At 33.3% G+C, this 18484-nt stretch overlaps 2 protein-coding genes across 3 annotated transcripts; one reads left to right on the top strand and one right to left on the bottom strand.

Moving 5' to 3' along the window:
• Nucleotides 1-451: 451 nt before the first annotated feature.
• LOC130821055 (F-box/FBD/LRR-repeat protein At1g13570) lies at nt 452-6415 on the top strand. Of its 2 annotated transcripts, XM_057686658.1 has the most exons (5): nt 452-1199; nt 2392-2471; nt 3694-4543; nt 4624-4782; nt 4892-6412. In XM_057686658.1, exons 3-5 carry the CDS (start codon nt 3725-3727, stop codon nt 5183-5185), a joined length of 1272 nt encoding a protein of 423 aa, XP_057542641.1. In that variant the 5' UTR covers nt 452-1199; nt 2392-2471; nt 3694-3724; the 3' UTR covers nt 5186-6412. The 2 variants fall into 2 exon arrangements, with proteins under 2 accessions (XP_057542641.1, XP_057542642.1); XM_057686659.1 differs by lacking the exon at nt 2392-2471 and having other exon boundaries at nt 1108-1199; nt 4892-6415.
• Nucleotides 6416-6603: 188 nt separating this feature from the next.
• On the bottom strand, nt 6604-11570 carry LOC130821054 (protein NSP-INTERACTING KINASE 1-like). The gene is made up of 11 exons (XM_057686657.1): nt 11112-11570; nt 10878-11007; nt 10516-10587; nt 10281-10424; nt 9842-9913; nt 9552-9611; nt 9324-9421; nt 8524-8676; nt 8100-8441; nt 7643-8022; nt 6604-7323 (listed from the first exon to the last, which is right to left on the bottom strand). Exons 1-11 carry the CDS (start codon nt 11203-11205, stop codon nt 7003-7005), a joined length of 1866 nt encoding a protein of 621 aa, XP_057542640.1. The 5' UTR covers nt 11206-11570; the 3' UTR covers nt 6604-7002.
• Between the last annotated feature and the right edge of the window lie 6914 nt (nt 11571-18484).

Raw genomic sequence — 18484 nt, 5'->3', positions numbered from 1 at the left:
ACGATTTTTGGGAATATTTGGGCGAGTTATTCTGTCCAAACTCCTCGAATGAAAAAACCCAAAATGGAAATGTTTATAAATACACGCGCCACTTTCCGATTACCGATGCAATTTCCGTCGTATTGTCTCGACATTGCACCTTATTGACGAACTCATTCGATAGCTTCACCACATACAGATCTCTCAATTTATCCATTTGATTTCTGGTACGTTCTTACTTCATGTAATATTTGAGAAATATGATGCTTTAAAATTGAGAAATTTATAATAAATATTCAAATAAGGATTAATTTGAGTTGAATGAATAAATAATTTGTGCACTAAGATAACGGAGAAACAAATTGAACCAAATATATGATTATATTTATGACTAAAGTAATATTATATAATATCTCTTTTAATTTTATTATTTTCATCATTTCCTTCCTTCCTTATTTTAAATTTTATTTAATTTGATCTTTCTTTTGCCCTAAAATAATCAGAATTCCCTAACCCTTGTTACTATTCACCTTCTTCTCAAACAAATCTCATTTTCTTTCCTCCTTCCTTGCTTTCCTGATGTCTCTTTTCCTCCCCATTCCTGGAAAGAACGAACAGCCTATTCCCCATTGTTGGTCTTAAGTTTCGATCCTTTCTTGAGTATTCGAAGGAACAAACAAACATGGCTCTTCTTTAGTATGTCTGATTTCTTGAACAAACAAACCCTCATCGTTCCCTTGAACCCGCCGTGGAAGGGGCAGCAGCCACAACCTTCGATTCCTTGTCCTTTTCCGGGAATAAACACATCACAGCCGCCTTGTTCTCCTCTCCTCTGGGTTTTGGTTCTACAGCCCTCACTCTCCTCTTCAAATTCTGCTGTTCGTGACCCAAATTACAACAATTTCCGAGTTAAGGTGAAGCAGCAAGGCTTGTGGTTTCCTATTCATTTCATTGCTTTGGCCGCCGGTTCTTTTGGGTTGTTGGAGAATCTCATTTACTCGGTTCTTGGCCCTCAAACAGGCGGCAATAGCCGCGTACAGCCCTCCTCATTTCCGGAACCCGACCCTATACAGCAGCAACAACACCTTTATACCTGAAACACTGAATTAGCAGCCTACACTACCTGCCAGCTTTCGTTTTGGGTCGAAAGAAGATGCTGGCAGCCTTCTGATAGTGGAATTCCTCCTCCATCTTTTCTGTTGCCTAAAAAGAATTAGAAGGTATATATCCTATTCAATAATTCCTTGATTTCTTTCTCATGTTTTCTCTTCTTCCATAGAAATTCCAATTGTGGTTATTGATTATATTTTCTTTATTTTCATATATTATTTTAATGTCGTATTACATTCTCTATCGCTACGAGTTTAATTAATCGAGTCAAGATTAGTTGGATGCTTGTGGATTTGATGTGAACCTTATGTTGATTGTACTATCTTAGTGGAGATTGAGATTCTTAATAGTGAAATGTTGGGTATTTTGACACTCTTGGATGAATGTATATGGCTTTGTTTGTGTATCAATGTTGGTAAGTAGAACACCTATCTTTATGGTAATTAAATATATAATTTGAAGGATAATGATGGTTGATATTAATTTTAGAGATATGATGGAATACCTTGAGTATAGACTTGTTAAGGAACATTTGATAATAATGAAGATATTCGATTATTGATGTTCTTATATAAAATATTCGATTCTTGAAGGTATTGATGAATATGGATTTAGGATGAATATAAATCTACGGGCGTTGTTGGGTTTCTCTAGGTTCTTGATATGTTTAGAAACAACCTTAGATCATGAAATGCTAGAAAAGAATCTTGATTTAAGCTACGGTCATAGGAGGAGATGTAATAAGTTATATGTTAGTATAGTTGCATCGAACAAACGCCGGTGACGTTATGATATTGTCATGCTTTAGGATACGACTACGTCGATGAACCCTTCTAGTCAATTGTGGTGAATCGGTCTTGACTCTTTGAAGTGTCTTTTCGGTGAGTAGTAACAGTCTCTTAAAGGGGTCTGGCCAGACTAAATTCTTGAAAATAAACCCTTTTTACTAGAACTCTTTTGAAATTGAAAATTGTTGAGACAAATGTTGTTGTTGACTGCTTATGTTGATATTATGATATGGTCAATGGATCGGGCAGAGTTGGTCATTGATGGAGTTGAGGAACGTTGTTCCTTGCTCCCTGTTTTTGAGGCGAGTTGTCATTCAGATATTGACTAGCTTCACTCGAGAGCGACATAGCCTTATAACTATGGGGCACCTCTCAAACTAGACTCCCTATGAGCATATAGGTCTAGAAAACTGATGTTGCTTTTAAACCTTTGTTTTGAATTACTGTGTTTTATTATTTTGGATTGTTACTTCTCATTCAGTTAAACCTGACCCCTATTGTTTCCATCTTTTAGTTTGTTTGCCTATCGGAACCGGTCGGGAATGATGGGTTAGCGGTGATGACTAGAGTTACAGAGATGTTATATTGAGCTGAGTAAGTGAGATGTCATTTCGTTTCTAGGTTTTCGTTCTGAATTGATAAAAATTATTTTTTTGTTCTTTTGGTGAAATTTTCTATTTCATTTCCCTTCAATTATGAATTATGAGATGCTATATTCAGTCTTAAAAATTGCTTAAACTATAGTCCTATTTTTTATTTTCCTAAATTACCCCCACCATCCTCTTTAAAACAACCACCACCTTCCACCGACACCACCAAACCACTGCACACACCAACCCCTAGTCGCCAAAAAATGCCTACCACCATTCTACAGACCCAACGCCAGCTAACCCACCATCTATCTTCCCACTACACCACCAAACCATCACTTTCCAAATTGCTGTTCATGCCACTGGTGTCAAAATCCCACATCCAAACACCAAGTACAAGCGCCCCATTGAACCCTAACACATGGATAACACTCCTTCAATTGCAAATTATTAGTTTGGTTGTGGGTGGCTTGAATTTCGGCAGTGGTGGATTGAGTCGCGTTGGATTGTGTATTGTTTTCCATTTGTGGTGATAGTGGTGGTGTTGGGGATGGGGATGGTGAAGTTTATGGTGGTCAGCGACGGTGATAGTGGTGGCATTTGTAATGGTGGTGGAAACATGAGGGAATTGGATAATGGTAGTTAATTAAGAGAGATAATGGTGGCATTGTTAATCAATTACTTATGTAGGGGACAAAATAGGTTTTCTACAAATTAGGGCTTTTAGTTGAGCAAAATTTAGGGCTTTATTTAGCAACCCCATATGAATTTAATTGTATTTTACGGGGTTTTAGGGTTGTAGAAGTTTACGGAAGGATGAGATTCATAACAATCATTCGTGAAATCCAAAATTAATGGTAAAGTCCCATTTGATTGTTAATCTCAAAATCAGAGTTAGGAACAAGAAACATAAAATCAACACAATCAACAACATTAGAAGAGTTGTCGAATTGGCGTGATTCTCTGCCTCTAAAACCACTGCATTTCCTCCTTTGCTTAAAACTATCTTTCTAAACCTCATACATAGTCTTATAATACCTGATGCCCACACATCCAGCCATCCAACAACTCAAGGCATATACAAGTACAACAGTTTTTTTTTCCGAATTGGTTATAAGGGTTTTCTTGTTTAGATTGCACTTGACTCCATTTAGTGATTTATGATGTTTCAGTATATGATATTTTGACTATGATTTCTGATTTATTATTCTTAATGTTTATTATAGGAATCTTGTCAAAATTGAATCTGTATTGTACATGGAGATAGAATTAGCTCCTGATTTACTCAGTGATTTACCCCTGAGCATAACTGAACTTATTCTTAGCTTATTACCTATAAGAGATGCTGTTAGAATGAGCACATTGTCAACCAAATGGAGGTATAGATGGGCTAGTCTTCCACAGCTTATTTTCGATGACCAATGTGTTGATCCTTTGCCCGACAAGTTGGTGCTGGAAAACAGACTTGCAAAGTTTATTACCCATGCTATGTTGCTTCACAATGGTCCAATTTATAAATTCAGGATATCTACTTCCATCCTGCAAAGCTGCCCGGACATTGATCAATGGCTACTTGTGCTTTCGAGGAATGATGTTAGGGAACTAACCCTTGAATTTGGTGGTGATGGCGAGTGGTTTAGGGTCCCTTCTTGTCTATTTTCTTACTCAAAGTTGACTCTTTTGGAGCTTTGTCGATGTGAATTGGATCCCCCGCCTGGCTTCAGAGGATTCTCATGCTTGCGGACGTTAACTCTTAATCAAGTTCTTGTGGTGCCTGAATCAATCGAAAGCCTGATCTCTAACTGCCCTCTTCTCGAGAGTTTAACATTGTCATACTACGATGGTTTGGACTTGAACATTAATGCCCATAATCTCAAGTATATTTGTCTAGAAGGCGAATTCAAGGAAATATGCCTTCAGCATACCCCACTGCTGGAAGTAGTATCCATATCGTTATATATGAACATAGATGAAATTCAAGAGCATTTTGAGCAAAGCTCAGGTTGCAAGTTTGTCAAATTTCTCGGTGATGTACCTAATCTCGAAAAGCTTATAGGACATGTCTACTTTACGAAGGTAACTTGATTCCTAATCAACTAGGAAAGAAGTATGAGTATGCTGCATCCTTGATGTGTTGTTTTCTTTGTTGTTTTCAGTATTTAAGCATAGGCATTGAGCAGTGGACACCCCGATTTACATATAGTCACCTAAAGATCATTGAATTATATCAAGTAAGCTTTGAAGACACGAAAGAATTGCTAGTTGTTCTTCGCCTTATTACAAATTCCCCATGTTTACAGGAGCTTCATATTTCAGTAAGTGATGATGAAGTTAAATACTAATTTCGCTCGTCTTCCGAATGTTATATTTTCAGACATGCTTAATCTTGTGTTGAATCATATATGTATCGTTTTCTCTGTGTAGGGCTCATCAAACGCAAATGTCGCCCAGGAAGTGTCGAACTTGGACTTTTGGGAGACCGAATGCCCTTCAGATTGCAAATTCAATCGTTTGAAAATTGTGAAGATGACAGATATGAGTGGCGTGCCCCATGAGATGGAGTTAATAAAGATTTTATTGGGGAATTCACCAGTCCTCGAAAAATTGAGTATAGCGCCCTGTATATATGTTTCCGAGTTCAAAGTTGATATGCTGGTAGAATTAGTGAGATTTCGGCGTGCCTCTCCTCGTGCTGAAATCCTGTTCATACAGGAATAAACATTGTGAACTATTAGAATTCATCCCATGTGAAAAATAAAAAAAAACATGAATTAATCTTTTCAGTATGTTATGTATGGGAAGTTTTGGAGTGTATGTATATCGTTTTTGCAAAATGAGAACTTTGTAGACTTCTGCAAAGAAATTTCAGGAGCAATCAGAGGAATATCGAGGCTGAAAATTTGCACATCCTTTTTACTGCAAGTTTGGAATATTGATTTCACCGAGAGTCTACTTCTCTGGATGTGCAAATGAGCATGGGCTCGGGACTCTACTTGGGTAGGCTACTTTTGACACTGTAGAAATGCTCGAACGACCGATGATGGTTCTCCAATGAGCACATATTGTCTAGTCGTTGTATTTTATGTCGCACATGTGATGACTTTGTGGAGTACGAGGTTGGTTTCGTTTACTTCTTGCGCCTATAAAGGAGGAAGTGTTAGAAGAAGAGCATGTTGAATACAAACAATCTCATTCTAGATTGTTGAACTTGTTAGGAGACCAAGAGCTTCTAGTGACAGCAAATACTGTTTTTGTGTTTGAAAGTGTTGAGAAAATACCTAAGAGTGTGTGAGAATCTATACCTACTCATCTTGGTTGTTGAACCATTGAGGATGGTGGGAGTGTATGTGAGGAAACTCCATTGCCCATTGTTAGATATGAGGATATACAAAGGTCGGAGAATTTAAGAATTGAATGTGGTTGAACTGGTAAACTTGTTAATTGTTAGATATGGGCATGGGTCGGGCAGACATGTAGGCAGTACGAGTAGACCTCTCATGGAATGACACGATTTCTAAACCAGCGGGTCGTAGGCGGCCACGTTCATGATTTCTTTAAAAACTAGTACAACACGATGCACGATCGACTTGCACATGTCGCACGCACGACTTGCCCCGCCATGTTATAAAAACATGGGGAAAAAGTTTTAAAAAGAAAGAAAAGAGTGTTTTGGCCCTAGGCATTCAACCGTGTGCTCATACTGTGCCACAGGCCATTGTTTGGTGTCATTAACACAAAAACACGCGACTTAGCCCACCATAGCACGTGGTCTACTCCGTCTACTTTGGGATAGCTTGAAGACCGCCTCGATACCCTTGTGTACTAATGGTCCATCTTCCACGCCAACCACGTTTAAAATCAATGAGCATTTTTGAGATATGAGTATTGGACCAAGGCATTGATGTGTGTTAAAAAGTAGGAGTAAAAGTTTGACTACTAAAATTCACTACATATTTTAACCTTGATCCCAGTGAAATATGGCATGCGCAAGTAAGTTTTGGTGAGTCCCACCTTTCTAACTTGATCACCGTGAAAACATGCAATTCTTTAGGCATTATGTCATTATCAAAGTGTCAACTAGTTGGAAACAGCAAAACTGCAAAAGGGTAGGTGCCCAAACATAAAAAACATACAAGTCACCATCAATTTTTAGCTTTACTACTAGAAGATTCACTAATTCAAATATACATTATACACCCTTGTCTATATTCCACTCTACTATTTGCTTACAAGCCTTAAATATAACATATAATAAGTATTATAATTAATAACCCAAAATTATAAAGGACCATTCTCAAGACCTTGATGCACACTCTTCAGCAAGATTCTATGCAATTACGAAGACGGTCGCTTGTAACGTAATACTCATTGTAGAATAAGTTCTTGGATTCCGATTCTGATTCTAATTCTGTACAATAACAAGTTATGGACAAACGTACGATCTTGTAATGAGCCCATCTTGGCCGATTCACCTGAGCTCTCTATTTTAGCTACAAATTAGACTGTGAGTCCCATTATACGAAACATAACTATTATCATCTGGGTCCAGAGAGCTCTATTGCTTGGACGAGCAAAGAAGAATCATCAGTAAGATCAGAGTACCGCTCTGAAGATGAGAACTCGTTGGCTCTGCTCCTGCTCGAGTCAGCTCTTTGTGAAGCTTCCCATTTTTCCGCGAGCCCATCCCCTTCAAGCATCCTTACGACTTCCGACATCTTAGGCCTTTGGCTTGGGAGAAATTGAGTACATAGGAGTGCGACTTGGACTATTTCCTCCAACTCAATCCTGTCATAGTTGTTCTTCAAGTCCTTGTCTACCAACATTTCTAGCTTCTTCTCTTGGTGAATTTTCTTCACCTATATAGAAACATCATATAATTTAGAGAAAAATTACAAGTCTAGAAAAAGTATATACTCATCATCTCAATAAGTCTCGCCTAGAGACTGGGTTTGAGGAGGGTGGGAAAGAAGGCAGACCAATACTCTCATTACGAGAAGGTCGCAATCAAAGAGAGTCCCTCAACTCGAGTATCACCTGACATATGAGGTCCTTGCAAAGGAAAAGCCTTCAAAAGAAAACAGAAAACAGAAAACAGACAACACAAAAATATACGAACACAACACCAAACTAACCAGACTACAAGTAGACAAACCGACAAAGACTAAATTTTCTTACCCAATCCAACATAGCTCCTTTCTGATTTGCTGCCTTCCCAAAATCTAAAGCTCTTTGACCAGTTGTCAACTCTAGCAAAAGGATTCCAAATCCAAACACATCAGTTTTTTCTGAGGATTGTCCAGTAGAGAGATATTCAGGAGCTATATGACCCACAGTGCCCCTAACAGCTGTAGTGACATGTGATTCATGGTGGTCCAATAACTTAGCCAAGCCAAAATCTCCGACAACGGCCTCACAATAATCATCTAGTAGTATATTAGCTGCCTTAACATCCCTATGGATTATCTTAGGATCACATTGCTCATGAAGGTATAGTAGTCCCCTTCCTGCCCCTAACGCAATTCGTTTTCTCGTGCCCCAGTCCAAAGCTGGCTTCGCTGCATTGTCAATTGTTAGATATAATCAGCATAAACTGATGGTTGAAGCTCCATGATATGTTATATACTAACACTACCTTTGAGACGGGAAGCTACACTTCCGTTCGACATGTATGGATAAACTAAAAGCCTCTCTGTCGTGGTCGCACAAAACCCATATAGGCGTAAAAGATTCCTGTGTACAGCCAAGCTGATCATTTCAACTTCGGTTTGGAATTGGATCTCACCACCTACCGCGTTTCCATCCTTAAGCCTTTTAACTGCCACAACTGTACCATCTGACAGGTTCCCTTTGTATACTACCCCAAAACCACCTTTTCCTACTATGTTTTTGCTACTGAAGTTGTTTGTTGCACTTTGAAGTTCCCTAAAATGGAATCTCCTCAAGTTTCCAAGGAAAACCTCTTCATGATGTCGGTCTGAAATGATATAAAATGCTTTGTAAATGAAACAGAAATTTACCAAGTTTGCGTACATGCTTCATTTGAAATGTAGCAATACCTTTAACATCAAAGAACATCTGTTGGTTGTGCTTGTGCCGCCACCATAAAAGGAACCCAAATCCGGATATCAACAGGCAAATGCTAGCGAGACTCGAACCCAAGGCTAAAGCAAGCCTAGCATGGCCTCTATGTTTTTTAAATGGCTGAGAACCTTCATAACAAACAATTTCCAAGTCTTAATGATTTGTTTCAAGGGAAAGCAAAATGAAATTCTGCAACTATTAAATTTGAAAACTCTGTCATGCTTGATTGCTCATGGGCGGTTTTGGGCACATTCCAAGTGCCCGACCGCTTAGGACCCTCAAAATTGAGACTCCAAATTAGTTTTAAAATGCATTTTTTTGTATATCAAGTTTTGCAATTCAGAGTTCAGACTTAATTTTTCACTTTTAATAAATTTTTTGGAATATGAGATGAATTTTGCGTTGTTCTCGCTATTTATGTACGAATATTCAAGCATAAACTATTTTATTTTATACATTTTGATGTTAAATATTTTTACAACTGATGCAATTTTCTGTAATCACTCGTAAAGGAAGGACACAAGGGCTCATTTCATAAGAAATTGGAAAAAACAAAAATTAAAAAATAGGCCCTCCATAATCTTTGCTCCGTCCATGGACTCATGATACCAACTATGATTTTTGCTCTTGAAAGTCGATCAGAAACAATCTCGTCGTTATGACTAACAAGGGTGAGACAACATACATCCGACACCCTCAAACCCCGTCTAGGAGCTACTTAAAGGCATCTTAATAACGAAAAGATTTGGATACAATAAATCAAAGCAGGACTTACTATCTGAACTGTTGACATTGAAAGAAAGGGGTAACTGAGCTGTTCCAGAGCAATCTTTCTCAGTTGCAATAGCACATATTTGTGGATTTCCTACAACACTATCCCAGCAGAAATTTAAATTTGATTAATAACACAGTAATTTATTCTAATTAATCACAGAACAATCAGAAGGCAAAACTGCAAAAGTGATGATACTTGAATGTTATACCATTGCAAGGTCATTCTCACCTGAATGTCTTTGCCAGGAATCTAGGCACGGGACCACTCAAATTATTGTAGGATAAGTCTCTACAACATCCAAAAAAAATATAATTAAGGTTCCTTAGATTTCAAACAAAGGGCGTGTTCAGCATAGCAAAGTAAAAATGTTAACGTAAAAATAAGGCTAAAACACTACTTCAAAATAAATGTGTGGCGTACCCACAAAACTATGTCTACTTAAACAGCTAATAACTACTCGCACATCTACCTAGCGCTAAACCATTCAAAACAATGATCAAAGGGAAAAAGAAATTTACATGAATGTAAGCTGAGTCATTTCTGCAAGGGATGGAGGAATTTCACCGGAAAGACTGTTATTGTTCAACCTCCTGATCCCAAAATGAAATAATTTCTCATCAATTTATAGTGATTACCATATAATTAAGTCTTAAACTATCACAATTACAAAAACTGTTACATATAGCATATTCTGGCGCCTCAACCATAAACTTAAGCTTTTGGTTGAGTTAGTTCCTTAACATGGTTACCGTGAGAGGTCACGGGTTCAAATATCAATCACCCCTCGTTTAAAGTGAAACCTTTAGTATCACGTATAAGGAGAACATGCGTTGCATTTCATTTTTAGTCCAAAGCTTTTATGTGAGGGCGTGTTAGAGTATATAACATATTTTGGGTGTCAAATTATAAGCTTAAAACAATTACTAGTATAATTATGAAGAAATGATAATGACTTACAAGTAATGGAGATTATTCAAATGAGACAAAGAAGGGGGAATTCTTCCTCTAAAATGATTATCAGAAAGGTCAAGTGTTTGAAGCTTTGAGAGCTTTCCTAATTCAGAAGGAATATGTCCTGATATGTTGTTATTCTGCAAAAGCCTGTCAAATTTAATGAACAAAATCAAGATATGTAATCTAGAAGTACTTCTATTTAATATTCCTCTCTCATAATAAATGCTTCAACACTTACACTGTCTGAAGATTTGTTAAGTTCCCAATACTTGGGGATAGACTTCCATATAAACCCTGGCTTGGTATTCCCCTGAAATTTTGGACATCCAACATCACATTAAATTCTCATTTATTCCATAATATAAGGAGGTTGCGGTTTTTGTCGAGCTGCAGGACTTTTTGCCCGCAAATTTCTTTATGACTATGGGTCGCCGTCTTTCTTTTCTTTTCAGGTCTTAGTTATAGTTTTTATAGCCGGGATATCTTCGCTCCCAGCCCTAATCATAATTTCTATAGTTCGATTATGATGAGGAACATTCTTTGTGAAAATTCACAAAAAATCACAGTTTTCAACAAGTAAGAAGACAGAGAAGAGCTTACAGACTAACAACTTGATCCTCAGAACAAGAAACCATAGCCCAACTGCAAGGATCCACAGCATTTCTATCCCAACTGTCAAGAACACCATGTGGGTCCCTTAGAGCATCTCTAATATCCATCAAAGCTTGCACTGAACCAAAATTTTTCATTCAAAAAGCAAAATAAACCTCTTTAGAAAATCAAATTAACACTAATCATAATCTTTTAACATAAAATTCTATGTTTTAATTTTACCTTCAAAATTGACTCCACCTGGTGTAAGAAAACCAACAGAAGAATCCCACAAGGAGAGTAAGGCAAACAACAAACCCAGTAAAAGGTGTGTCATCTTGGATAGCCAAAACCCAGAAATTTTTTAAAAAAAAAAATAAAAAATAAATAAAACCCGGATGGGAATAAGTGATCAAAGAAGGTAGAAAGTTGTTTAATTAGAAGAATTGAAGGAAGTAGTAGTATACTAGTATTGTATCGATTCAAAATAAAATAGTCCCTATAATAAACATGAAAAGAGGCAATGAGTACAATTTATGATGGATATGCTTTACAGAATACAAGAGTGTGCAATGTGACACACCATGTCAGGAGTGAGGAGGTCCCAGGGCCATAAAAGAGGCTTTGGTTTGGTGGGAGAAAAGGAGAAGAGAGAGAGTGACCATTTGTGATTTGTGAGAGGGAACCAACATGCCTGCCACTGTCTTACTAATGCTACAAGAAAGGAATATATATATTTTTTACTTATTTTTTTTTATTCTGAAATACTTGCTATAATGTATATTATTCATCATTTAAGTTTATTTTATATTATATTGTAGCTAATGTTTAAGAAAAGGTATTATCAAGTCGGATCTTATTTGAATTGTCTAATAGCATTTTTCATAATATTAAATTTTTATAATTTTTTGATGTGTATAGCTCAATAAATTAATGATCAAAATAACAAATTGAATTGCGTAAAAAGTCAAATGTAGCAATTATAATAGGAAGAAGAAAGTATATATTTTTACTAATACTCCCTCCGTCTTTATGAGAATGCACCTAAAATTTTTTGGATGAAATTTAGTGAAAATGAAAATTGGATTGGAGAATAAGACAAAAAACAAATACTTCTAAATAATGAAAATGAGTGCTTTAAGATGGAGAGAGATGCTAAATTTGTAAATGACAATAAAAGAAAAAGATTGTACTTAACCATTACCAAAAAAGAAAACGTTGTAAAATAAGTTGGACAAATTAATATAAAAAGTGACGCAAATTTCGTGCGGAAAAGTAACAAGGTTCAATAAAAATTATATCTTGTCTTAGTTGGACTAAGTAGGTTTTGAGTTCGATCTTTATTTAACACTCTTTTTCTCGGTCTACCTGATAAAAACAAAAAAAAAAAGTTAATTCAATCATGCAATTAGTGTGTTTATTCCTTTGAGCTATTAGTTGACGTTTGAGGTTGTTAATGTATATTGTATAGTAGGAGTAGTTTAAACTATTTTACTGAATAAAGTTAAAATAAATATAAATAGAATAATGTAGATGTTAACTACTAATTATCTGTTAACCACTCTTTTTTGAAGGTTAAGTTAGTTTATGCGATAAATATCCACTCTTGCACCGAAATGTTACGGTCTTTAGTCTTGTCTTTTCTTAAAAGTTGTAAGCGGGAAATGTAAACAATACTCCTTTTTCTAATTCCTAATTCCGTTCTTTTTCTAATGATGCTCTCAGTTATTGTATCAACATGTAATGTGGAGATAAACTTAGATAAGGTGCCCATAACTGATTGGACATGATCACATGAACATCTAAAATAAGCCTATCAAAAGTAAAGTCTTTTAAAAGCAACTTATATACTTGTCTCCGATTTTAATAGTTGTTATAATTATTGTCATCAACTGGTTTACTTTTTTTATATATAATGTAAAATATAATTAGGCGAGATATTATTTGATTCATTTTGATGCATTTTTTCATAATATTAATTAATTTTTTAGAATTTTCTTTTATCATATGAAATTAATAATATTAAAATCAAGAGAAAGTGTGAGATTGTTTTAGTGAGATAGGTTTTATACAATTGGGGTTCAATTTTTAATATAATGAATGTTTTAATAATTGAAGTTTTATTTTTGATTAGTGTATAAAATGACGTGACAAGAAGCGGGTATTTAATTCATGATAATGAATGCTTTAACTAATTCAATTGGGGTATTTAGCTCAATTTATAACTATCTCATAATGACATCGTCTTGATTGAGAATATTTTTGTGTATTACAAATTCTCAAATGAGATTGCCGCATCAATGGTAAGCGCAATCGATTAAAAAGTTTTACATACTAATTCAAATCCATAACACATTCCTTCTATGATTTAAAATGTCAATTCTAATATATAAAACCCCCACTCTAATCCTTAACATTCCTTCTCCGAAAAATTAATTTTATTTTTCAACTAATTAACTACTCCAACAGTCAAAATGTTCTTAATTAAATATAGAAGAATATCATACTCTTAATGCGTGATTTTTACATTGTATAATTGAATATAAATTACACAAAAACGAACATAATACAACGTCAACGACATTTCTCTAATGTTGGTCCACAAGTACCGACAATGTAATGGAAATTACGACATTAAATGATTTTATGACCAAATCCATCTTATATACATAAGTTCATGTCACTTTATTTGTCCCATGTACTTAAGCAAATGACAATATTATACTTAAGTTCCTATTAACATAATGAAGATGGACATCTCTTCATAAGTCTTACTTTGCAATATACTACCGCCAATTAACCAATAAACATCTTATGTTATTTGGTATAGTTTTATCCGATTAATAACCAGTTATAATTAGTCGTAAACTAATCTAATTAATATACAATTTAAAGTTGATATATAGTCTAACGCTATATTTATCTAAAATAATCGAGTATAGTTAGGATCGTCTTGTTTATTTTTGGGTCAAGAGCAAAAAGTTAAAAGGGCCCTTAAAAATTTAAGACGTAATATATAATATAGTACGTCTTTTTATTTTGTATTGTTGATATTTTAATTATTTTACAAAAAAACTATAACAGTTCATATTACATAACAAAAATAAAAATTATAACTAAAATTAAATTAAGTTAATATTAATTTTGTATATGAAAATATTTTTTTTGCCATATATAAAGAATTTAGGACCCTAAACAATAGTCCGCTTTAACCTTGTTAATCGATGATCATGATCATAGTTTTATCTGGTAATACCCAATTATGATAGTTACTTTGTATAATGAGTTGTTGAGAATAATTACTATTTACTCATAATGAAATTATCGTTAAGTATAACGACCTTGATGAATACTACCATACTGCATGATTATTAAACCTATAAAAAAAGTATTAAGCAGATGAAGGAGGTGGAATTGGAATTATTGGAAAAGATAAAAACTCCCGCTCCCTCAATTAGAATTGGAATTATGAATTATTACTTCCTGTTAGTCTAGTCAAATATTCCATTTAATTTGACAATAAAATTAGTTAGCAATTATAAATAGTTTGGATCACATAATTGGAACATTAAAAAAAAAAGTTATCAAATAAGAAACTACTATATAAATATGATAAATAAAAAAATAAGACATTTGATTAAAATATGATGGATCATCATGTTGATTATGAATCAAGTATTTCGAGTCGGTTTAATGTTGGGATTATTTATTCCACATCGATAAATTAAAAAAAGGTGTACACACTTTATAAGTTATTGGAGACCTTATTTCCATTGTCATATGGTTTTGGGATGTTATATATCCCTTTGTCTTATAAAGTGTGTGCACCTCGTTTTTTCCCGTTAATATACTGGTATTCGTAATAAATTCAGCCTAATTTAACATGGTATCAGAGCCGATAGTTCGATCAAAATAAAAAAATACTAGGTCCGAAAAGAATGACATTCCTATCCTAATTGACAGGGTTTCCCATGGGGTGTTGGGATTATTTATCCCACATCGACATATTTAAAAGATGGTGTGTATACTTTATAAGCTAATGGAGATTTTCTTCCCATTGCCATATGATTTTTGAATGATATATATCTTCTTGACTTATGAAGTACTTACCTTATTTTTTTCCCATTAATATATTGAAATTTATAATAAGTTCAGTCTTATTTAACATTTAAAATGAAATCTTATGTTAACATTAATTTATATATAATTATAAATTTATTCTAAAGTGGAATTTAGATGATTAAATTTATTTTAAATAGGTGGGTACTATGAATTAGAAAGTGGGTCAAATAATTTAGCTGTCTCACACACACAGTATCTATGTATACTGTAGTCGTTACTCCCTTTAGGATTTCTAACATTCCTTGTTTTTTGTCCAAGCTCCAAAATCCAATTCATAAACTTCCAAGATTTATAAAGTTTTTTCCCTTAAAAAATACTTACTTTTATTAATAGTAATAAGGAAAAACACAATAATAGTATTGAAGGGAGAGCATCCATGATTAGGGGGTTCAGATCTCCTCGTCAGATCCTTTGTTGCCAACTTGGGGCCTTTCGACATGAATTTTCACTTTCTCATTATATCTCTCATAAATTATCAATTATTATTATCTTTAATTATTACTTATATTTTTTTTAATTGATTCTTTATCATAACTATAATTTGTAAACAACTTAAAATAAAGTAGGATAAACATTTTATCTGAATACACAAAACATGTGTAGTTAAAATAAAAAGTTAAGTTATAAAGGTAAATAAAAATTTTTTAAAAATGTAAATTACAGTTAAAAAAAGTAATTTAACAATACTTATAAATCAGACAAAAAAATTTTAGCAAAATATATGGATGAAGATAATACTTGTAAGAATCATTTATAAATTATAGTCGTAAAGTTTATGATTTTTGCGATTTACAGTTTCAGTGTTTATTTTTTACGAATTACAACCCTCAAAGTATGAAAGTCTACGTTATTTAGGCCAAATCATATGATTCTGACCATTTAATTGTCGCAATTTTAGATTAAGTTGTCGGAATTTTGTGATTTGGCTTAAACCCTATAGACTTTGATATTATAATAGTTGCAATTTACAAAAAATAAACATTAAAAATTATAATTCGTAAAAATCCTTTAGTTTAAAACTGTACGAATTACTGTAATATTAATAAAATTGAAATAGTTATTAGTCCAAATTCATTAGAAAGGTGGGGTTGATTCATAATAACAATTTTCTACTTCAAAATCACATCAATCAATCAATGTAAGGATTCCATAATCTATGTCTAAATGTCTACCTACTTGTCAAGAAAGAGTCCCAACACATGAGATCAATACGTCAAAAGCAACTTCTAATTTCTAAAAGTAAAGATTCTAATCCTTCACTTCACATAATTAAATTTGCAACAAGTACATAAAATTAATATTTCTTTCCTTTCTTGTTAAACGTTTCTTTTTTTTTTTTCACGTTTGTTAATGTATTGATTCGATTTTTAATATCTATGAGTAACTAAAAATTATAAAAATTAGATATTAATATATTTTATGTTGAGATGAATTAAACAAGATCGCATTTAATTATATTTAGATTAAAAATAAAATACAAATTAAGAGTGGATAATGAGTAGTACTCAAAAAGCAAATAAAAGGTTTGAAATGAAACAAAAGAAATATATATTTATTAGTATGTCATTTGGTTTTATAAAAAATTATATAAATTATTTATAATGTATTGATGAAATAAAAGATATTTTTAATACATAAATGAAAATTAAAATGAGAATATATGTAAATTCGTATCAAAAATAAAAGAAATATACACCACTGTATTATTTTCATTTCACATTTCACATTTCACTGTGAAATGTTTGCCAAAATCGTTACGATGTTAAGAACGATACAAACAACAATGAACAAAACAATGTTTGATAATGTAAACTAAGCAAAAAGAGACACAAAGATTTAAGGAGGTTCACCCAATGATGGCTACGTCCTCGGTGGTGTGTAGTTTCTGTTTATATTATATCAAAGGAGTATAAACAACACTTACAAATGAAGTATTACAATTGTGTAAGAGATAAAAACAAAAGGCTATGTGTTTGGCTTAGGGGTTGTGTTTGATATATTATTTGAGTGAGTATGAGAGCTCTATATATAGTACTAGGTACATAAATGTCAATAGCTCACTTGAATACAGAGTTAATATAGAGTAATGAATAATATGAAATAATTCCAAGAACTTGAAAAGTCGAAAAACAGCATTCCATGCACATCAGAGAAACCGCTCGACTGGAACAGAGAGCTCGCTCGGTCGAGCGAGCAGCAGATACCTTCTGGATGCATTTTGTCTGACCGCTCGACCAACCAATAAGGCTCGCTCGGTCGAGCGGGTAGGTCGAGCGACCATTCTGTTTCCTCTGCCAGAATTCTGATCGAGCAATCATAAACCAAGTCCTTTCTACTTCTTCATTAACCTTCATTAACACCAATAATTCCCATGAATACCCTTCCACATAATTACACCATTTTGGATTCCACAACTCAAGAGTCACACACATGAATACACAGTTCAATTGTGCACTAAAGTCACACATAATACCATTCATAACACGGTGCAACAAAAGGTTCAACTATAAAGGATATAGTAGCAATTTATTTGGACTTTAGTAACTTATGTAAGGTCACTATAGTCTATAAAGACATTTATGAGAAATGTTACTAGATTTTATGTCGTAAAAAACTTTAGTATGATTTTTTATTATGCTATTAAAGGGTCTATTAAATGTCACTAAATTAACTATATATACCATTAGAAATTTAAAGTAATGACATTTAATTAAAAGTCACTAAAAATATCTCCCTAAAAAATAAATAATGTTGTAGTGTTTATTATTGAGTTTTAGTTTGTATTTTGCTCTTAAATAAGTTAAATTATAGATAAATAATTTTGTTTGATTTGTCTTATTGTAAATTTTATAAACACCAATTCTTTAATAGTTTTTAAATATTCACAATAAAAAAATATTAAGAATTAAACTAAAATATTGACAAATATAAAAATAAGATAAAGAATATAAGGGTGTAGCAAATTTTGTGGAGCAAACAAAAGTACATTGCAAGTTCCATTGTTTGTTTAATAATTATTACACCATAACTATAATATTTGTGTCAATCCCTCAGCAGTAAACTCAAAAAATAAAAGAAAATAACTAATTTGCATTAAGTAACTTAATATTTCACGTGGTGATTTTGAGTTTTTGGCTTTTTTAGCTACAAATGTTTTTTTAAATTAATATGATGATTTTGAGCTTTCAACTTTTCCATGTAGTAAACAAAATGTTAAGTTTTTGGTAAAATTAATATTTTATTTAGACTGAATTTTGAAATATGTGGTCAATTAAGGTGATCACGACATTTATATTTTTTTGAAAAGATGTCATTACATTGGGTAAAGATATCGTAAAGTAAGTAAAAATACTTCCTTTTTTGTTTACCACGTGGAAAAATTAAAAGGTCAAAATCATCATGTCAATTAAAAAAAAAATTTCTACCACATAAAAAAGCCGAAAATTCAAAGTTATCATATAAATTATAAAATTTCCCAATATTAAAATCCTCAT

The sequence above is a fragment of the Amaranthus tricolor genome, chromosome 8 (assembly GCF_026212465.1).
Source record: "Amaranthus tricolor cultivar Red isolate AtriRed21 chromosome 8, ASM2621246v1, whole genome shotgun sequence".
In the NCBI taxonomy this organism is placed as follows: Eukaryota; Viridiplantae; Streptophyta; class Magnoliopsida; order Caryophyllales; family Amaranthaceae; genus Amaranthus; species Amaranthus tricolor.
This window is presented reverse-complemented; position numbering and strand designations above follow the sequence as displayed.

Bases quoted from the DNA above. Each gene is read 5' to 3' on its own strand.
- LOC130821054 (XM_057686657.1), bottom strand. From the start codon at position 11,205: ATGACACACCTTTTACTGGGTTTGTTGTTTGCCTTACTCTCCTTGTGG. The intron at 10,425-10,515 runs GTAAGTGTTGAA...TAAATTTGACAG, and splicing joins TTAACAAATCTTCAGACAGT to GCTTTTGCAGAATAACAACA. The intron at 8,023-8,099 runs GTAGTGTTAGTA...TTGACAATGCAG, and splicing joins TGTAGCTTCCCGTCTCAAAG to CGAAGCCAGCTTTGGACTGG.
- LOC130821055 (XM_057686659.1), top strand. From the start codon at position 3,725: ATGGAGATAGAATTAGCTCCTGATTTACTCAGTGATTTACCCCTGAGC. The intron at 4,544-4,623 runs GTAACTTGATTC...TGTTGTTTTCAG, and splicing joins GACATGTCTACTTTACGAAG to TATTTAAGCATAGGCATTGA. The intron at 4,783-4,891 runs GTAAGTGATGAT...TTCTCTGTGTAG, and splicing joins TACAGGAGCTTCATATTTCA to GGCTCATCAAACGCAAATGT.